This window comes from Notolabrus celidotus, chromosome 20 (genome assembly GCF_009762535.1).
Source record: "Notolabrus celidotus isolate fNotCel1 chromosome 20, fNotCel1.pri, whole genome shotgun sequence".
Classification (NCBI taxonomy): Eukaryota; Metazoa; Chordata; class Actinopteri; order Labriformes; family Labridae; genus Notolabrus; species Notolabrus celidotus.
In genome coordinates this window covers 8,676,079-8,694,577 of record NC_048291.1, presented here as the reverse complement: position 1 = coordinate 8,694,577, position 18,499 = coordinate 8,676,079, and the positions used below count along the sequence as shown (strand labels likewise).

At 41.4% G+C, this 18,499-nt stretch overlaps 3 protein-coding genes across 3 annotated transcripts; all 3 read left to right on the top strand.

Annotated features, from left to right (window-relative positions):
* Window positions 1-859: 859 nt before the first annotated feature.
* Window positions 860-3,786, top strand: LOC117831720 (serine/threonine-protein kinase pim-2-like). The gene is made up of 8 exons (XM_034710527.1): window positions 860-1,108; window positions 1,511-1,897; window positions 2,380-2,474; window positions 2,558-2,605; window positions 2,731-2,934; window positions 3,049-3,226; window positions 3,344-3,514; window positions 3,630-3,786. The coding sequence occupies exons 1-8, from the start codon at window positions 1,057-1,059 to the stop codon at window positions 3,716-3,718; spliced, it is 1,224 nt and encodes a 407-aa protein (XP_034566418.1). The 5' UTR covers window positions 860-1,056; the 3' UTR covers window positions 3,719-3,786.
* Window positions 3,787-10,024: 6,238 nt separating this feature from the next.
* On the top strand, window positions 10,025-10,869 carry LOC117832811 (uncharacterized transmembrane protein DDB_G0289901-like). The gene is made up of 2 exons (XM_034712093.1): window positions 10,025-10,546; window positions 10,644-10,869. Exons 1-2 carry the CDS (start codon window positions 10,030-10,032, stop codon window positions 10,733-10,735), a joined length of 609 nt encoding a protein of 202 aa, XP_034567984.1. The 5' UTR covers window positions 10,025-10,029; the 3' UTR covers window positions 10,736-10,869.
* Window positions 10,870-14,423: 3,554 nt separating this feature from the next.
* Window positions 14,424-17,236, top strand: LOC117832636 (serine/threonine-protein kinase pim-2-like). The gene is made up of 8 exons (XM_034711854.1): window positions 14,424-14,561; window positions 14,964-15,350; window positions 15,832-15,926; window positions 16,010-16,057; window positions 16,183-16,386; window positions 16,501-16,678; window positions 16,796-16,966; window positions 17,082-17,236. The coding sequence occupies exons 1-8, from the start codon at window positions 14,510-14,512 to the stop codon at window positions 17,168-17,170; spliced, it is 1,224 nt and encodes a 407-aa protein (XP_034567745.1). The 5' UTR covers window positions 14,424-14,509; the 3' UTR covers window positions 17,171-17,236.
* Window positions 17,237-18,499: the final 1,263 nt, after the last annotated feature.

The following is an 18,499-nucleotide window of genomic DNA, read 5'->3' as shown; positions in this document are numbered from 1 at the left end:
AAAGATCTGTATTTAGAGCACTGGAGAAACCAAACAAAGACTCAAAGTAGAATGAATTGTTATTTGACCCTAAACCGTGATTATAAATGATCTGAATATCTGTACAGTGTCAGAGATACAAACAAAGATGTATCCTGACCAAATAGAGGCTGAGTGACCACCAGCTAGCTGTAGAGACAGGGAGACACAGGCAGACATGGCTGCCAAGAGAGGAGCGTCCATGTGCTCACTACTCTACAGGGGACATAGAGACAGAGATGCACTTCCTCCACCACTGTAGCAAGTTCTCTTTACTAAGAGATTCCCACTACAGCGAAATTACTAAAATAGTAACAAACTTCCCAACATTAACCCCAGTAGAGAAACTGTCAGTTCTCCTGGGGGAAGGGTCAGCAGCTCCTCTGGCTGCTAAATATGGGTCTGCCTGTCACAGCCTGAGGGACGCACCATCCCATAATATTTGATTTCAGGTGAAGGTTTTATGAGCATACTGTATCAAATGAGGACATTGAGATATGCTGTATGGGTGATACCATCGTTTATTAATGCATATAAAATATGTAATGAATATAATATGTAATGAATATATATGTAATATATGTGTATGAATCGTATGTGCTTTGGCAACATGTCTAAGTTCATGCCAATAAAGCAAATTGAATTGAAAAATTGAGTCTTGAAAATAAAATTTTGACCCACATTGAGCTACTAGCAGAGGAAGGAAAGAAGCTAGTAGCCTTAAAAATGTTCACATTCAGCACTTTATAACATTATTAGATGCCACTCATGTTGCTTTTTCAATCAGTATAAAGTTACAACCATTAAAGATTTAAATAATAACACTTGTCAGTAGTTTTTAAGTGTCAGAATTTTGATGGAACAGAATGTTTTACTCATTGTTTTCCTCATTGTTATCCTCATTGTGATGTCAGCTCATTGCATTCCATGAAAAGGTCTACTTACACTCAAATCTCACATACACTCACTATTGCTCGAGCTTTGAAGACACACTGACTCTGCTTTTTCGCAAACTTTGGTTGACTCTTCACGAACAAAATGAAGCCCACAAGGTCTGAGAAGACTCTCAAACAGCTGGACAAACAGCAAGGTGAGAATAGAAGTTAAATCCTGAATTGAACAGAATCATAGAGTTAGCAGATGGAGAGAAAATTCAATCATTTAGGGGTTAATTTGTGTGTGAATATTACAGTTTTTCTGAAGTTTTATAATCAATCAGAGGCTTTTTTCATGCTTTTATCTGCTCTGTGACTGGAAAGAAAGACTGCATTTATAAATCATTGGTAACCTGTAAATAAAGGGTTTTCTGTGTACTCCTTTTTCATTGAAAGCATTTATTCAATCCCTGAATTGAACCAACTTTGAAACATATTTCCTATATTTTTATCATCCTGATTTGGTTTCATGTGCCTTACTGTACAGATTGAAGTAAATAAATAAATCCCCCGAACGTTAATCACCATGTAATCATTTTTTAAAACATTATTTCTAGGAAACGGGAACGAATCCCTCGATCAAGACTCCAATGTGGAGCATGACTTCAGGTTGAGGAGCAGGAAGACACAACCTAAAAGGGATAGAGGAGAAATGGATGCCCAGAAACCTGGACATGTGTCCCTGGAGGTGAAGGTGAGCCGGAAGAGAGCCATCCTGGTTAAAGAAACCCCAAAGAAGAGGCTCAAGATGAGCAAATCCGCTGATGCTGCAAAATCCATCAATGTGTCGGTGGAATCAAACTCTGGGAACAGAAAGAGAAAGGCCAGCACAGAGGAAGAGAAACCCAGTAAGAAGAGGAGAGACTCCAAGCTTCAAGAGACTCCATCCTCGTCCTCTGATGAGGAACCTGAAAACGCTCGCTTTAAAGCCCACACAAACAGAGGTGAGCTGGGAGTCTGAGGGAGAATAGTCTCTTAATACTTTCACAGTGTGTACACTAAAAGATGTTGTGTCTAATGTAGTCATTCTCCTTCTACTACGATGTAGTATAAAGGGTAGATTAGACCAAAACTGAACCAAAGATTCAAATTATTCTTACTTGAGATTCAATTTGAGTAAGTGTGTGTCCCAAAAGAGGTATTCACCTTACATTCCTCTAGGCCAACATGAATTTTGAAAATTGTGCCTTTACAAGTAGAGTTTCTGCTTTTTAAAGATTTGCATTATGAAGACATGGCAGAATCCTTTGAATGCTTCCATTAAACTTCAATCACAAAAAATCTCTTAACTTTAGGTTTCAGTGAGTTATTCTCTGATTTGTCACAGCCGGCTGCAAATAACTTTCTCTGTACTTCACACACCTGCTTCATTGCACAGTTTCACATAATTTGAGTTAGTAAAACTAACGTGTTTGTGTTCCTGTAGATAACTATGAGGAAAAGTATCTCAAGCTCCACGAGATCGGAAGAGGAGGTTTTGGATTTGTGTATGCCGGCATCCGTAAAGCAGATTTCTTACCAGTAAGTACCACATGCATATTTCACCTCTTGAGTGACCTCAGTGTGAGCTGTCGATAAAATGTATGTAATCAACTGTCTTCTAGGTGGCCATCAAATGCATCCTCATGATAGACCAGGACCATGCACCAGAAGTGAGTGAATCAATCCCAGTCTCTTCACCTGCATTTTCATTTGAATACATTCATCTCCATCACTTCCATATTCCTGGTTTGTCACAAGGAAAATCATTTTTCTGTCATTTCTTTTTGTTCTTCAGCTGAGCAAGATCCCTAGAGAGGTCGCTCTCATGGAAAGAGCCGGGGGCGGACCAGAATCTGTCGGGAAGCACGCTGCAGTCTCCCTGCTGGACTGGTATTACCTGGATGACGAGCTCATCATCGTCATGGAGAGACCAGATTCCAGCATGAATATGACGATGTATACCCTAACCTATGGAGCTTTTGATGAACAAAAGACAAAAGTACTGAAGACCAATCTCATTTTTCAAAACACCCATCTGATCAAAATAACTTCTCCTTTATGTTTCTACATTTTCGTGTTTTTAAATACGTTCATGTGTTTCTCTCGGTGTTAGATCTTCATGGCTCAGTTGGTGGAAGCAGCATTAGACATTCAGAACAGAGGTGTGCTTCACAATGACATCAAAATGGCAAACATCCTGGTAGAATGTGGCTCCAGCATACCCCGTCTCCGAGTCATTGACTTTGGTTGTGGCAGTTTCATTCAGAAGAAGTGGATCCGTTCCTACAATGGTATGATGTCCGGGTCTTGCTGCAGCTCATCACTCATTCAGTTTTTTCCTGATATTGACTTCTATGTTTGCACAAAGCTCTCTCTTTACTCATTTCTGTGTTTTTCCTGTATTACAGGGACCAGAGCTTTAGCCCCTCCTGAGTGGATCTCTCATAAAAAATACAGAGCTGAGCCCACCACAGTGTGGCAGCTGGGGGCGCTGATGTACCGCATGCTGCATGATCGTTTATTCGACACCTTGAGCTACATCACCGGCCAGCTACGTATTAGCGACAAACTCTCAATGGGTAAGACATCATGTTTTTCATCAAGGGTCTTGAGACTCAAGCAAAACAAAGCATTCATGTGGAAAGTTCTGTTTTGATTCATAACTCTTGAATCCTGTCGTCTCCTTCTTTCCAGGCTGCATTGATTTCCTTAAACTGTGCTTCGCAAGTTACGGAAAGCGTGGCACCCTGGAGCAGCTACGCCTCCACCCTTGGCTCCAATAGCCTTTTCTTTCTTTGTGGCACTAAGTGTCAAGCATTATAAATAAATAAATATTGCAAATGAAAAAATATGATTTCAAAGTGTTCAGCATCTGTTGGTTTATGCAATCATGCTTAGGCCTAAGTATATCACTCAGGTGTAGTGACTCAAATAAAACACTAGAGGGCTGCATGTGTTAACTTGTACCAGTTTATCCTGCCTTATTCACTCTGCAAAAACCCTGATGGATACATGAACATCCTTAACAGTTTGTGACCGCTGCTAAGAATTCATTTGGAGTCTTTTATGGTCCTCCGAAGAAAAAAGTGTTCTCCTGCTCATTTAAAGAAATACTAAAATGTGATGTTTTCATCTAATTAAGGCAGATAAATAAAACTGTTTTGGATGAAATGTTATAAATGAATTATTGCTCTGGGTTTAGAGAAACTGGCTGCTATTCTAAACAAAAAACCTGTGAACAGAAATAAACCAAAAAATATGAAATAAGCATGAAACTGAAAACAGAGTTCACAAAGCAAAAACAGGATATTTAAGACAGCAGGAACTCAACTATGAGACCTAAAGAACCGAATATTCAAACATCCAAACAACACATTAGGACATTAGACTAATTAAAAACAATGAGGCCAAAAATAGTTGAAAAGCAAATGTGCAATTTGAGGTTTGATATAAAAGCAGGCAGTGAGGGGGGCAGCCAAACATGTGGACGGAGAGTTACAGAGCTCAGGAGCTGCAACTGAAAATGGTCAAAACCCCCCTGAGCTTTAATCTAGACTTTCGGACAGCCAAATCTGAGTGTCCTTGATAAACAATGTGGATTATTCATATGTTTTTATTGTTTTTAGTGCATTTAGCATTTATCTGAAAGGACAGATTAAGAGAGAAAGAGAGAGAAAAAATGTAGGGAGAAAAAGGGGATGACACGCATCAAATCATGGTGAGACAGGTGGTGGATCCTACGACCAGCATGATGAGGACTGGTAGGGGTGCTGGTTCCACCAACTGAACTGGCACTGTGAGAGCAAGAGATTATGAAGGCAGAAGATCAAACATGACCAAAAAGAAAAAATCAGACGGACAAGCTAAGTGAAGGACAGTTAGAGAGATAGATGATATCAAAGAACATTAAAAACAGCAAAAATGGAAGAGGAAGTGATTTGAAAGAAGTTACTGATTATCAAGGAAGTCCTTTTTTAGGGCTTGTAACAGAAGTCTTGTCAGATTCCATTACGTTACTAATTAACTGGGGAAATTGTTACATGGAGCCTATTGATGTGGCGCGAGCCAAAGGAAATAAGTACATAAATGACATAACATGATTGAAAAAATGATAAGGCAGAGAAGTGGTGCAGGGTTCTTTGTTGTGTTGCGTAGGATGGGTACCTTTCACATTTGAACCAATACGGTACCGGTACCTGGGAATCGGTACCGGTACTCAACGGTACCAATTTTCAGTGCTTTTGTGTTTTTATGTAGCAATAAATATTCATTTAAAAAGAAAATCTCAAATTTGTTTAATTTAACATATTTATTCAATTTAACATAAAATGAATAGAAACATGATTATATAGGTGATTAGATATATTAGCTGACACATGCTCGTGGCGTCTAATTGCTCTTTCGGGAGTTTATCAAGTAACACATATGAATGACTGCGGACGGGAAAAAGTCAGTTCTCCGTCTCTTTATAATAACAGGACACACAACTTACTTGTTGGGCATTCACGCACACAGGAACGGTTATAAACAGGGTTAGGTAGTCGGAGCGAGAGGGTCAGTCTCAACCATAGACTGTAGAAAATAAACTTAATCCTCATGAAGTTCTGCCTCGTGGTGAGTGCGCGCGCCCGTCAGCTGCAGGCTCCGTTTGGCGCGCTCCTGCGCAGAGGCAGAGAGCAGAGAGCAGAGAGCAGAGAGCAGAGAGCAGAGAGCAGAGACGTCCACCCGGTCAGTCTCTGACTTTATTACAGGGCAAAAGTATGGAAAATCACCTACTCTTCCACTCCCTCACAGTCACAGGGATGCGTTCAGGTACCGAAACATGGTACCGTTTGATTTTACGTGAGTCGGTACTCGGTACTACCGACAGAATTCAGTCGGTACCTATAAAAGTATCGAATTCGGTACCCATCCCTAGTGTTGCGGTCAGTGTGTGTCCAGTTGTCGGGTGCATGGTTAGGCTGCACCAACCTATAAGAAATGAACAGTGAACAGTAACAGAGTTACCATGGTCTACAGAATGTTTTAGCTGTGTAATTGATATAATGTATCATGGCTCCAAACTTGCCTGTGCCGCTCTGTCTCCGCTCCCAGGGTGCACGCGCAAAAGAGTCCCCGGGGAAACACAGCAGTCTCTTTATTGTGCAGGGAGGGTTCCACCGGGGTATAGGTATATGGGGTAGTTAGTGCCCGATGGTTAGTTTGTTTTATGTCCTTTTTAGATTGATTAGAGTGTGTAAATGTACAGTAAGGGGATGAGGGCATGAATAAAACTGGGGGATAATTAATCTTAACATTTGTTTTGGTATTTAGGGGAGTTTTAAAGTAATTGTAGGTGTAGCACCCCTCTTCATGGTAGCACCCAATTAGAGAGGGTATTTAAGTGTGTTCTTTGTGCCTGATCTACTAAGATCCCAAATAACAAGCGCTAATTTGCGTGTGCAAATAATAATTTTGCACGTGCTATTTCTGGGCGTGTTGCGGGTGATCTACTAAGACTGCGTGCGCAAATGATAACGAGTGCAAAAGTGGTGCAGACCGCCCTATTTTACGAGGATTTTGCGTGTGCTATCGGCTGTCACCATGTAGAGTTTGAGAGAACAGAGTGGCCTTAAGCGATAAATGAAGTTTGAAGACATGGAGTTAGAGGTTTTCGTGGAGGAGGGAAATAAACACATTGGTGAACTCCAGCAGAGACATCTCAGCGTTAGAAACGCAATTTGGGAGGCCATCTGTGAAAAGGTGAATGATGTGAGAAAAAACAGAAGATCTGCCAATGAAATAAACGCATCTACTCTTCTCCAAAACGCAATCAGCGTTTTGATGGAGTTTAGAGAGCGATTTGATGAGGCTTAGTCTGCCACTCTTGCTCTAGAAAAGTTAGGCGTCACTTGGATGAAGACAGTCGCCTCACTGTCCCAGGGAGCAACTTTCGGGTGAACGTTTTCAATGCCTGATATCATCATCCAGCAACTGTCCCAAAGATTCACCAGCTTTAAATGGAACTGGGAACATGTTTGAGTCAATTCACCCCAACACACTGCTGCAAGCATGAGATGAGGAGTTACGCAGAGCTGCCTGGCGCAGCTCAGTGAGCGCTCATTCTCCAAGTTAAAATTAACTAAAAACCCCTTGATGAGCACGATTGGACAGAATAGACTGAGTGGACATGTCATGTTATCTATTGAGAATGACAGATCAAAGAAAATGTACATACAGTGCATCGTGGACAAGTCCGCGGAGCTTGAGGCTCGTCCAAACAGTGGTGAGTAGGCCGAGTACTTCATATTGATTTTTTGTTTTTATGTGAACATGTGGGCCGCTGTGCCAATTTTAATAAACTTTATAGCTGTTGATACAGTGGCCTACTGTGCTCTCATTAGTTGAAAAAGTTAAAGTGGGTGTCAGAATGATGCGGTTGCTATCCATGGTGCTGAACTGCTTTGATTTTGTTCTGTTTTATTATTATTATTTTGTTATCTTGGTTTGATTGACTAAAACATTTAGTAATGCTTGTAAGCCCAGCTTTTGCGGACATGTTGTAAAGCGATGGTATGATGAGCGTTACAGTGACCGCAGCCAAGTGTGCGTAACGCTGTGCCAGTTTGCACCTGCCTTTCAAACGTGCTAAATATAGACGCAAATACAGCGCGCGCTATCTGCTTCAGGTTTGATAGATCACATTGCGTGTGCTAAATGTTTACATTTGCATCTCCTCCTCCCAGTATCTTGCGCGTTCTGATGATCTACATGTATTCTGCATATTCATGAAGGCAAACTTCATGCTTCACGCTAAATGATTTGCGAGTGCTATTTTGCTCAATTGACAGACGCAATCCTCGGTGCTCCCAGTTAGTACGTCAGCTTTGCGCGCGCTATCAAGTTTGCACGTGTTTTTATACACGCAAACCTTTAGTAGATCGGGCCCTTTGTGTCTTGAGGGTGATTCTGTCTTGGGCATGTGGCTGAGTACTCTGTGTTTTATTGTTGGTGTGAATTGTGCACTGAAAATAAATGCCCACCGAGTTTTATTTTGCAATCTCCTAACTCTGCCTCCTTATACGGTCATGACCGCTCCGAGGTCTTTCTCACAGGGCTGAACGATTAATTGCATTTGCAGTAAAATTGCGATATGATAAAACGCGATTTCTAACCGCAAAGGCTGCAATTTGACTGCTCAACGTGACTTGCGAGCAGAGCGTAGCAGAGCAGGGAGAGAAGTCAACGTTGCGCTTTAACCTGTCGAACAATGGCCCCAGGCTCCACAGAAACTGACACTGCAGAACGTTTAGTACCAATTAGGGGCAGCACATCAGTTGTGTGGATTTACTTGGGCTATAAAAAAAAAGAAGATGCTGTGCAACGACAGGTATTGTGCAGAACCTGCAAACGTTTTTCATGTCAAAAACAATGCCAAATGCGTTTATCCCTAAATCAAAATTTCCTTCACGACACAATGTATATAACTGACGGTATTAAACAGCTACAGATCATATTGAGGAGTTCAAAATGTTAACACGCTGAATATCAACGTGAGGAAAGGGCCTATAAATAATCTCCGCAGAAACGAAGTCATAGAGGGAAGACTCAGACTACAACATTACTGCAACAGGACAACTGAACAGAGACAATTTCAGACTCATAGAGTTCAGTTTTCTTGCTACTCGTTCTTATTGAGAAAAATCAGCATGTGAACGTGGTCAGGTCTTGCAACAAGCCCACCAGAAACAAAATTTGGTAGCGTAGGGGAAGGAGAGCGGATAGTCAACAGTGGCAGTCTTAAACGTACCTGGAGCCTAGGAGGGAGTGATGATTTACCCAACACAGAGAGAAGAGAAAGTCAACCAACAGCCCTGCAGCTGGCAACAAGCCCACCAGAATCAGGGAGGTTTGGCAGCAGAGGGAGTGGAGAGTGGAGGGTCTATGGTGGAGATACAGGACGTATAGGCAGATGGAATAACAGTGTAGCCGGTCTGGCCATACACTTTCTCCAGCTGCCAATAGTAGTACTCTACGTAGTGATGCGATGAGGCAATGAGGAGGCAGGACTGAAGTTTCCACGATCACAGGAGACATTTATTCTGTGCAAAACACAATCTGTTTAGTACAGCAACGTGTTGTTGGGCTTCACATGCACACCTCTCTCCTCAGTAGGGAATTTACCATCTCCATACAAAAATATAACAATATAAACCTGTCTCAAAACCAAAGAAATTATCATACATTAATGAAAAATAAAGACAATAAGCTCACATACCTGTGCAAAACACAATCTGTTAAGTACAGCAACTTGTGGTTGGGCTTCACATGCACACCTCTAAAGGGGAGACACAAAATTGCAGCATACTGCATGAGAAACCACACACATGCTCCATTAAGCTAGCTTAAGATTGGAAAATTAGCATTTCAACTTCAATGCTATACTTAACTCATCAAAATATCTTGCACAACGTACATTACATGTAAAAAAAAATGTCTGCAAAAAATGTAACACTTTAAACCGTGTTGTATCACTGAATGAACTCTAACATAAACAGACACTTACCTCTCCTCAGTAGGGAATTTACCGTCTGAGTAGCGCGAGCGAATAGGAAGCGACTTCATCACAGGAAGCCCGCGAAAATAAAACAGATTTCAAAATAAAATACAAATATCCATAAAATAAATACTGAAACATGAAAAATATAAATCAAGATGTAAACTGAAACTGAGGATGGACTTTTGGTGAATTATAAACCTATTATTTTTACAAATTAGTTACACCAGCAGCAGCTTACCAAATGCAGACAACAAAGAAAGTTCCTTAGTAGATAGACAACTAGCAATGAGTCCACCAACAACTAGTCCACTGGCAATACCTAGAACAGGAAGATTTTCTGGTGGGGGCAGTGGGGAATGGAGGGCTTATGGTGGGAGTCCTGGACGTTTGAGTAGTGTCAGCAGTGCAGACTGTACCCGAGTTATCAGCCCACCAAGTAGTGCACAAAGACTTGGTAGCTCTGGGAGTGGTGGCAGGCTCAGCTCAGGTGGTGTTGTAAGGCGCAGTAGTAGTGTTGGTAGTGGGGGCCAGCTCAGCGGCACATCTGGGAGCCACATGGTTAGCAGCTCTGTTAGATATGCTAGTACTGGCAGTGGTGAATGGAAGCCTGTTTACAGCTCAGTTAGTGGACATGGGAGCAGTGCAGGGAGTGCAGGCACGTCAGGTGGAGTGGGGAAAACCAGCAGCCAAAGAGCCCAGAGTCCTGGGGGGAGAATGAATGTCAGTATGGGTAGTGGTGGTTGGCTGAGCGGTTCGGCAGCAGGAGGGAGTCACACGAGTAGAACTGGGAGTGGGTCCAAACTCAGCATTGGAGGCAGCAATGACAGAATAAGCCAACCTGGTGGAAGCATCACTAGCTCCTCTGGGTCAGCAAGGACCAATAGCACAGGGGGGAGGGTTATCAGTAGCAGTAACCGGTCTAACAGGAGCACAGGCAGTAGAACTGGAAGTAACAAGGAGAGAATCAGTGTTTGTAAGATGGCGACACTGTCAATCTCAGCAGCTGGGAGAGAGAGAAGAAAGGACAAAAAAACACAAGCTCAGCAGTCTCAACAGCAACAGAAGCCTGCAGGTGAGAACACATACTTTACACAGAACAGCAACAATAACTAAAACAATAACAACAGCGCATCAAAGTAAAAAAAACACCAATAATTCCTTTCTTGCAGGTACATCTCCTGTCGTCCAGCGATGGCTAACCACAGGTGTTGGGGTCACCAGTGCTGACCCAGAAGTCTCTGATGACATCAAGCATCTGTGATTGGTTAGCTGGGAAGAAAGGAGCGACATCAACCATTTATGTTGAACACACCTGCACATTCACCCAAGAGACAAACCAGTAAAACAGGTCAAACAAATGTTATTTACAATCAGGAGATTAAAAAATATTTGTGTTCAAAGTAATGGTTTATTCTTTCAGTAAACATGTTTCTGATGAGTTAATGGTCTCAATCTCTAGTTTCATGTCTTCTTCAATACAGCATTATGCTCATTTTTTCCCCGTAAAGTGTGTGCCGATAGAAAAATTAGCTACGTAGAGCCAAGCCGTTTTTGAACCAGGCTGTAAACATGTTTATTAATATTGCAAAGATCGTCTTTTTTGAATTGGTGTCTGTGATTTCCGGTGTTTCTGCAGCCAGCCTCAAGCGGATTCTCGATTAATTGTAGTTTATAACACTTCCGGATAGGCTTCATAGTTTGAGACTGGAGGTTGCCACTTGGCGTCGATGTGTCCGTGTCATGCAGCAATACCCTGCCAAAATGCTTGAGGGCAGTTTGGTCTCTCTGATTGTTGGATGGCATGTTTCTGGCCCCTCTATGTTTTCCAACTTGCTTTTTCACAGCGATTCCGAACCTATTATATTACTTTAGAGCTGATATATGTTGCTGTTTATCATACAGCATTGATTACAGGGAAGAATAAAGAGGACTCAATGGAGGAGATGAAATACATGGCCGATGTGTGGCCATTCTGAAAGTGCTGTAAATGCAGGGAATACAATGCTGCAGAGCAAACTAATCACAGGGCATGCAGTCAGCGTTGATTCGATGCAGAGTTACATTTTTGAGGAGGTGCATATCCCTACATGCATATACCTCTGTGTAGATACGACCTATGCAGACCTGTGCACGTAGGCTATGGTGTCCATTCAACGCAGAAGTATAAACCAGGCTTAAACCAAGCCTAATAAAACAAGAATAATAACAACCATTTCAATATCAATCCTATTTACATATACATCCTTCCTTTAATTATCTTGACCGCTTATCCCATTTGGATTTGCTGGGGTCTATGGCCTATCCCAGCTGATATTGGGTGGAAGGCAGGGTTCATCCTTGATAGGTCGACAACCTATCACAGGGCAAACATGGAGAGACAGACAACCATTCAGTAACCAACCAACCTGATGAACATGTTTTTGGACTGTGGGAACAAGCTAGAGTACCCAGAGAGAACCCACGCATGCACGGGGAGAACATGTAAACTGCACACAGAATGTCACCTGCCCGCAACAGCGCTACCCACTGCATCACTGTGCAGCCCTATTTACATATCAGCTTACATTTTCCTGTACATGCACAGCATATCAACCTCCCATAAAAAAGCTTATTAAGAACCGTGATATTTGCACCACGTTGATATTTTGTTATCTTTTTCTGTCCACTGTCATTTTATTTTAACTGGGAAAACCAGCCTGCTGGGTAGACAACAGGTCGATTAGTCAACAGTCTGGTTTGTTAGCAGATTTCTTGATCTTGGCAGATTGATGAGGTCTGCGGGACCGATGGTCAACATTGTCGGTCATCAAGCAGAGAACAGACTTGTTAGTTTACTACTACAACTTCAGCAAACATCTGCTACATTTACAACACAGTCTGCTGACTTGTTTGTCAGAAAACTTGTTGTTCAGAAGTCTGATTGGTCAGTCACATGTTGGTCTTGGACAGTTTGTGAGCTGGCTTTTGGTTAGCATGGTCAGTTAGCATAATGGTTGTTCAGCCGGCCTGTTGTTTGGGTCACTTTTTGGTCCATGTTGGTTTGTGTACAACTACATTTTGTCAGAAGGCTGGCCATTGGCTAGGTTGGTCAACAGACTAATTGGCCAGTGGGCTAAGAGGTTAGTTGGTAGACCGATGGGGTGGATAGGTTGGTTGGCAAGCTTATTTTTAGCTGGATGAACAAAGACAAGCTATTAATGTAAAACTGGTCACTGTGTCTGTTACTCGCTCTGCGGCCCTGATGACAGCAAGTTTATGCACAGGAGGGATAATAGTCCCTGCTCTGGCTTATGCAGGCTGAGCTGTTTCAATGCTTGGGTTGGGTATCAATGTGAGGTTGAGAGGTTGCTGATATTAAAGATGGAGAGCCCAGATGTCTTGAAAATAAATATAATTTTACTCTGAATAACACTCAAATTAAACACACAAAGAATTATACTTACATTGGTCTGAACATATCTGCATCAGGAAATTTTAACATGGCAATAGATGCACTTAAAGAAAAAGCACGGAGGGCAATCTATGCATTAAAAAACAAATAATTCAAGATTAACATTCCAATTAGAATCTGGACAAAAATATTTGATAGTGTAATTGTACCTATAGCTCTGTATGGAAGTGAGATCTGGGGACCCTCAGTAGGCTGGAGCATGGCTCATGGGACAAACACCCAATAGAGGCTCTCCATACTGAATTCTGTAGGAGAATCCTACATGTTCAAAGAAAAACTCTAAATAATGCCTGCCGAGCAGAACTGGGACGTTTCCCATTACTGTTAAACATTCAGAAACGGGCAATCAAATTTTGGACACATCTATATTGAAGCCCAAAAGACTCACTTCAATATAAAGCACTAAAAACCCAAGAGCTGAACCCTGAAAACTGTCCCCTTAGTCAGCTGGTGAGGAAGCTAATCAGCCAGACTCCAGTCAGCACCGATCCAAAGCACAACAAAATTAAACTCCTCATGAAGCACTCCAAAGATCTGTATTTAGAGCACTGGAGAAACCAAACAAAGACTCAAAGTAGAATGAATTGTTATTTGACCCTAAACCGTGATTATAAATTGTCTGAATATCTGTACAGTGTCAGAGATACAAACAAAGATGTATACTGACCAAATACAGGCTGAGTGACCACCAGCTAGCTGTAGAGACAGGGAGACACAGGCAGACATGGCTGCCAAGAGAGGAGCATCTATGTGCTCACTACTCTACAGGGGACATAGAGACAGAGATGCACTTCCTCCTCCACTGTAGCAAGTTCTCTTTACTAAGAGATTCCCACTACAGCGAAATTACTAAAATAGTAACAAACTTCCCAACATTAACCCCAGTAGAGAAACTGTCAGTTCTCCTGGGGGAAGGGTCAGCAGCTCCTCTGGCTGCTAAATATGTGTCTGCCTGTCACAGCCTGAGGGACGCACCTTCCCATAATATTTGATTTCAGGTGAAGGTTTTATGAGCATACCGTATCAAATGAGGACATTGAGATATGCTGTATGGGTGACACCATCGTTTATTAATGCATATAAAATATGTAATGAATATAATATGTAATGAATATATATGTAATGTATGTGTATGAATCTTATGTGCTTTGGCAACATGTCTTTGTTCATGCCAATAAAGCAAATTGAATTCAAAAATTGAGTCTTGAAAATAAAATTTGGACCCACATTGAGCTACTAGCAGAGGAAGGAAAGAAGCTAGTAGCCTTAAAAATGTTCACATTCAGCACTTTATAACATTATTAGATGCCACTCATGTTGCTTTTTCAATCAGTATAAAGTTACAACCATTAAAGATTTAAATAATAACACTTGTCAGTAGTTTTAAAGTGTCAGAATTTTGATGGAACAGAATGTTTTACTCATTGTTTTCCTCATTGTTACCCTCATTGTGATGTCAGCTCATTGCATTCCATGAAAAGGTCTACTTACACTCAAATCTCACATACACTCACTATTGCTCGAGCTTTGAAGACACACTGACTCTGCTTTTTCGCAAACTTTGGTTGACTCTTCACAAACAAAATGAAGCCCACAAGGTCTGAGAAGACTCTCAAACAGCTGGACAAACAGCAAGGTGAGAATAGAAGTTAAATCCTGAATCGAACAGAATCATAGAGTTAGCAGATGGAGAGAAAATTCAATCATTTAGGGGTTAATTTGTGTGTGAATATTACAGATTTTCTGAAGTTTTATAATCAATCAGAGGCTTTTTTCATGCTTTTATCTGCTCTGTGACTGGAAAGAAAGACTGCATTTATAAATCATTGGTAACCTGTAAATAAAAGGTTTTCTGTGTACTCCTTTTTCATTGAAAGCATTTATTGAATCCCTGAATTGAACCAACTTTGAAACATATTTCCTATATTTTTATCATCCTGATTTGGTTTCATGTGCCTTACTGTACAGATTGAAGTAAATAAATAAATCCCCCGAACGTTAATCACCATGTAATCATTTTTTAAAACATTATTTCTAGGAAACGGGAACAAAGCCCTCAATCAAGACTCCAATGTGGAGCATGACTTCAGGTTGAGGAGCAGGAAGACACAACCTAAAAGGGATAGAGGAGAAATGGATGCCCAGAAACCTGGACATGTGTCCCTGGAGGTGAAGGTGAGCCGGAAGAGAGCCATCCTGGTTAAAGAAACCCCAAAGAAGAGGCTCAAGATGAGCAAATCCACTGATGCTGCAAAATCCATCAATGTGTCGGTGGAATCAAACTCTGGGAACAGAAAGAGAAAGGCCAGCACCGAGGAAGAGAAACCCAGTAAGAAGAGGAGAGACTCCAAGCTTCAAGAGACTCCATCCTCGTCCTCTGATGAGGAACCTGAAGACGCTCGCTTTAAAGCCCACACAAACAGAGGTGAGCTGGGAGTCTGAGGGAGAATAGTCTCTTAATACTTTCACAGTGTGTACACTAAAAGATGTCGTGTCTAATGTAGTCATTCTCCTTCTACTACGATGGAGTATAAAGGGTAGATTAGACCAAAACTGAACCAAAGATTCAATTATTGTTACTTGAGATTCAATTTGAGTAAGTGTGTGTCCCGAAAGACGTATTCACTTTACATTCCTCTAGGCCAACATGAATTTTGAAAATTGTGCCTTTACAAGTAGAGTTTCTGCTTTTTAAAGATTTGCATTATGAAGACATGGCAGAATCCTTTGAATGCTTCCATTTAACTTCAATCACAAAAAATCTCTTAACTTTAGGTTTCAGTGAGTTATTCTCTGATTTGTAACAGCCAGCTGCAAATAACTTTCTCTGTACTTCACACACCTGCTTCATTGCAGAGTTTCACATAGTTCGAGTTAGTAAAACTAACGTGTTTGTGTTCCTGTAGATAACTATGAGGAAAAGTATCTCAAGCTCCACGAGATCGGAAGAGGAGGTTTTGGATTTGTGTATGCCGGCATCCGTAAAGCAGATTTCTTACCAGTAAGTACCACATGCATATTTCACCTCTTGAGTGACCTCAGTGTGAGCTGTCGATAAAATGTATGTAATCAATTGTCTTCTAGGTGGCCATCAAATGCATCCTCATGATAGACCAGGACCATGCACCAGAAGTGAGTGAATCAATCCCAGTCTCATCACCTGCATTTTCATTTGAATACATTCATCTCCATCACTTCCATATTCATGGTTTGTCACAAGGAAAATCATTTTTCTGTCATTTCTTTTTGTTCTTCAGCTGAGTAAGATCCCTAGAGAGGTCGCTCTCATGGAAAGAGCCGGGGGCGGACCAGAATCTGTCGGGAAGCACGCTGCAGTCTCCCTGCTGGACTGGTATTACCTGGATGACGAGCTCATCATCGTCATGGAGAGACCAGATTCCAGCATGAATATGACGATGTATACCCTAACCAATGGAGCTTTTGATGAACAAAAGACAAAAGTACTGAAGACCAATCTCACTTTTCAAAACACCCATCTGATCAAAATAACTTCTCCTTTATGTTCCTACATTTTCGTGTTTTTAATCACATTCATGTGTTTCTCTCTGTGTTAGATCTTCATGGCTCAGTTGGTGGAAGCAGCATTAGACATTCAGAACAGAGGTGTGCTTCACAATGACATCAAAATGGCAAACATCCTGGTAGAATGTGGCTCCAGCATACCCCGTCTCCGAGTCATTGACTTCGGTTGTGGCAGTTTCATTCAGAAGAAGTGGATCCGTTCCTACAATGGTATGATGTCCGGGTCTTGCTGCAGCTCATCACTCATTCAGTTTTTTCCTGATATTGACTTCTATGTTTGCACAAAGCTCTCTCTTTACTCATTTCTGTGTTTTTCCTGTGTTACAGGGACCAGAGCTTTAGCCCCTCCTGAGTGGATCACTCATAAAAAATACAGAGCTGAGCCCACCACAGTGTGGCAGCTGGGGGCGCTGATGTACCGCATGCTGCATGATCGTTTATTCGACACCTTGAGCTACATCACGGGCCAGCTCCGTATTAGCGACAAACTCTCAATGGGTAAGACATCATGTTTTTCATCAAGGGTCTTCAGACTCATGCAAAACAAAGCATTCATGTGGAAAGTTCTGTTTTGATTCATAACTCTTGAATCCTGTCGTCTCCTTCTTTCCAGGCTGCATTGATTTCCTTAAACTGTGCTTCGCAAGTTACGGAAAGCGTGGCACCCTGGAGCAGCTACGCCTCCACCCTTGGCTCCAATAGCCTTTTCTTTCTTTCTTTGTGGCACTAAGTGTCAAACATAATAAATCAATATTACAATTTAAAAAATGTGATTTCAAATTGTGTTGGTTTATGCAATCATACTTCGGCCTACTTGTTGTGTGATCAGTTCATCACTTTGTCTCAATTTTCAACCAAACATGGAAAACCTTCACATGATGTGACTGTCCTGAACTCCTTTCAGAGAGTTCTAACTAGAATCAAATTTACAACAAGTAACGCGACTGTCTTCAGTGAAGGCGAGGACTAAAACACAGATCTCTATTAAATCCAGTGGTGGGTAGACTAAACCGAAACAGTAGTGATGGGAAGTTCGGCTCTTTTCAGAGAGCCCTCTCTTTTGACTCGGCTCCTAGAGAAGAGCCGGCTCTTTCGACTCCCAAACGGCACTTAATGTAGGATCTTTTGTAGCCTTATATTTTACCTTAACTTTGCAAAAACGAATGGTTTGTGTCAGTGTTGTTTTCGTCAAGGATGACGAAATTATTTCCTTAGCGCCCCTTTTTTTCATGACGATAACGAGACGGTGACAAGCTAAACATGGCTCTTTGATGACTAAAACATGACGAGACGTGTTTGAGTTTTCGTTGACGAGACAAGACTGGACAAAAATGTTAGTGAGTGGTCTGTCAGACGTTCAAAAAGCATGACATTTCTGCCTATTGTGCGAGTAATCTATCTGTCAAAAGCAAAAAAGTATCAGCAATGCTGCTGCATCCTATCCTGGTTTGGTCAAGCCCACCACCTGACATGCAGCACATTTTGAGAGCTAAGCAGCAAAAGGAAAACCTGGGAGTCGGCTCTCTCTCGATGTGAGCCGGCTCTTCTGATTCACTATAAAGCATCGGCTCTCAGAGCCGCAGCTTTTGATCATGACACATCACTACGAAACAGTACTCAAGTGTTGTTACTTATTATTTCAGATGACACACATTTATTTTGCTCAGGTAGAAATGTAAATGTGTGGTGTTAAAAGTGAGTAAGAAATTCTCAATCAATAGATTTGTTGTTCAGAAATTGTCTCTTAAAGAATTAGGAAAATTAGATATATGGATTTAGGGAATCAAAAGAAAATGAATATATTAGGTTAACAATCTGTATGTTTATTAAATAGTTTTTGAGATTTCCTTGGAGTTGTGATTGATCATGGAAACATGTTAACCAAGTCAAAGGACAAATTTGAAAGTCAAAAGTAATCCTGTAGAGCTCATGACGAGAAAAATAGAACCTCTGCTGGGAGACATCAACAAGTTTGCTCTGTAGAAAAACGAAAAAAGTTTGTACGATGAAAATGACTGTTTACTTTTCTTG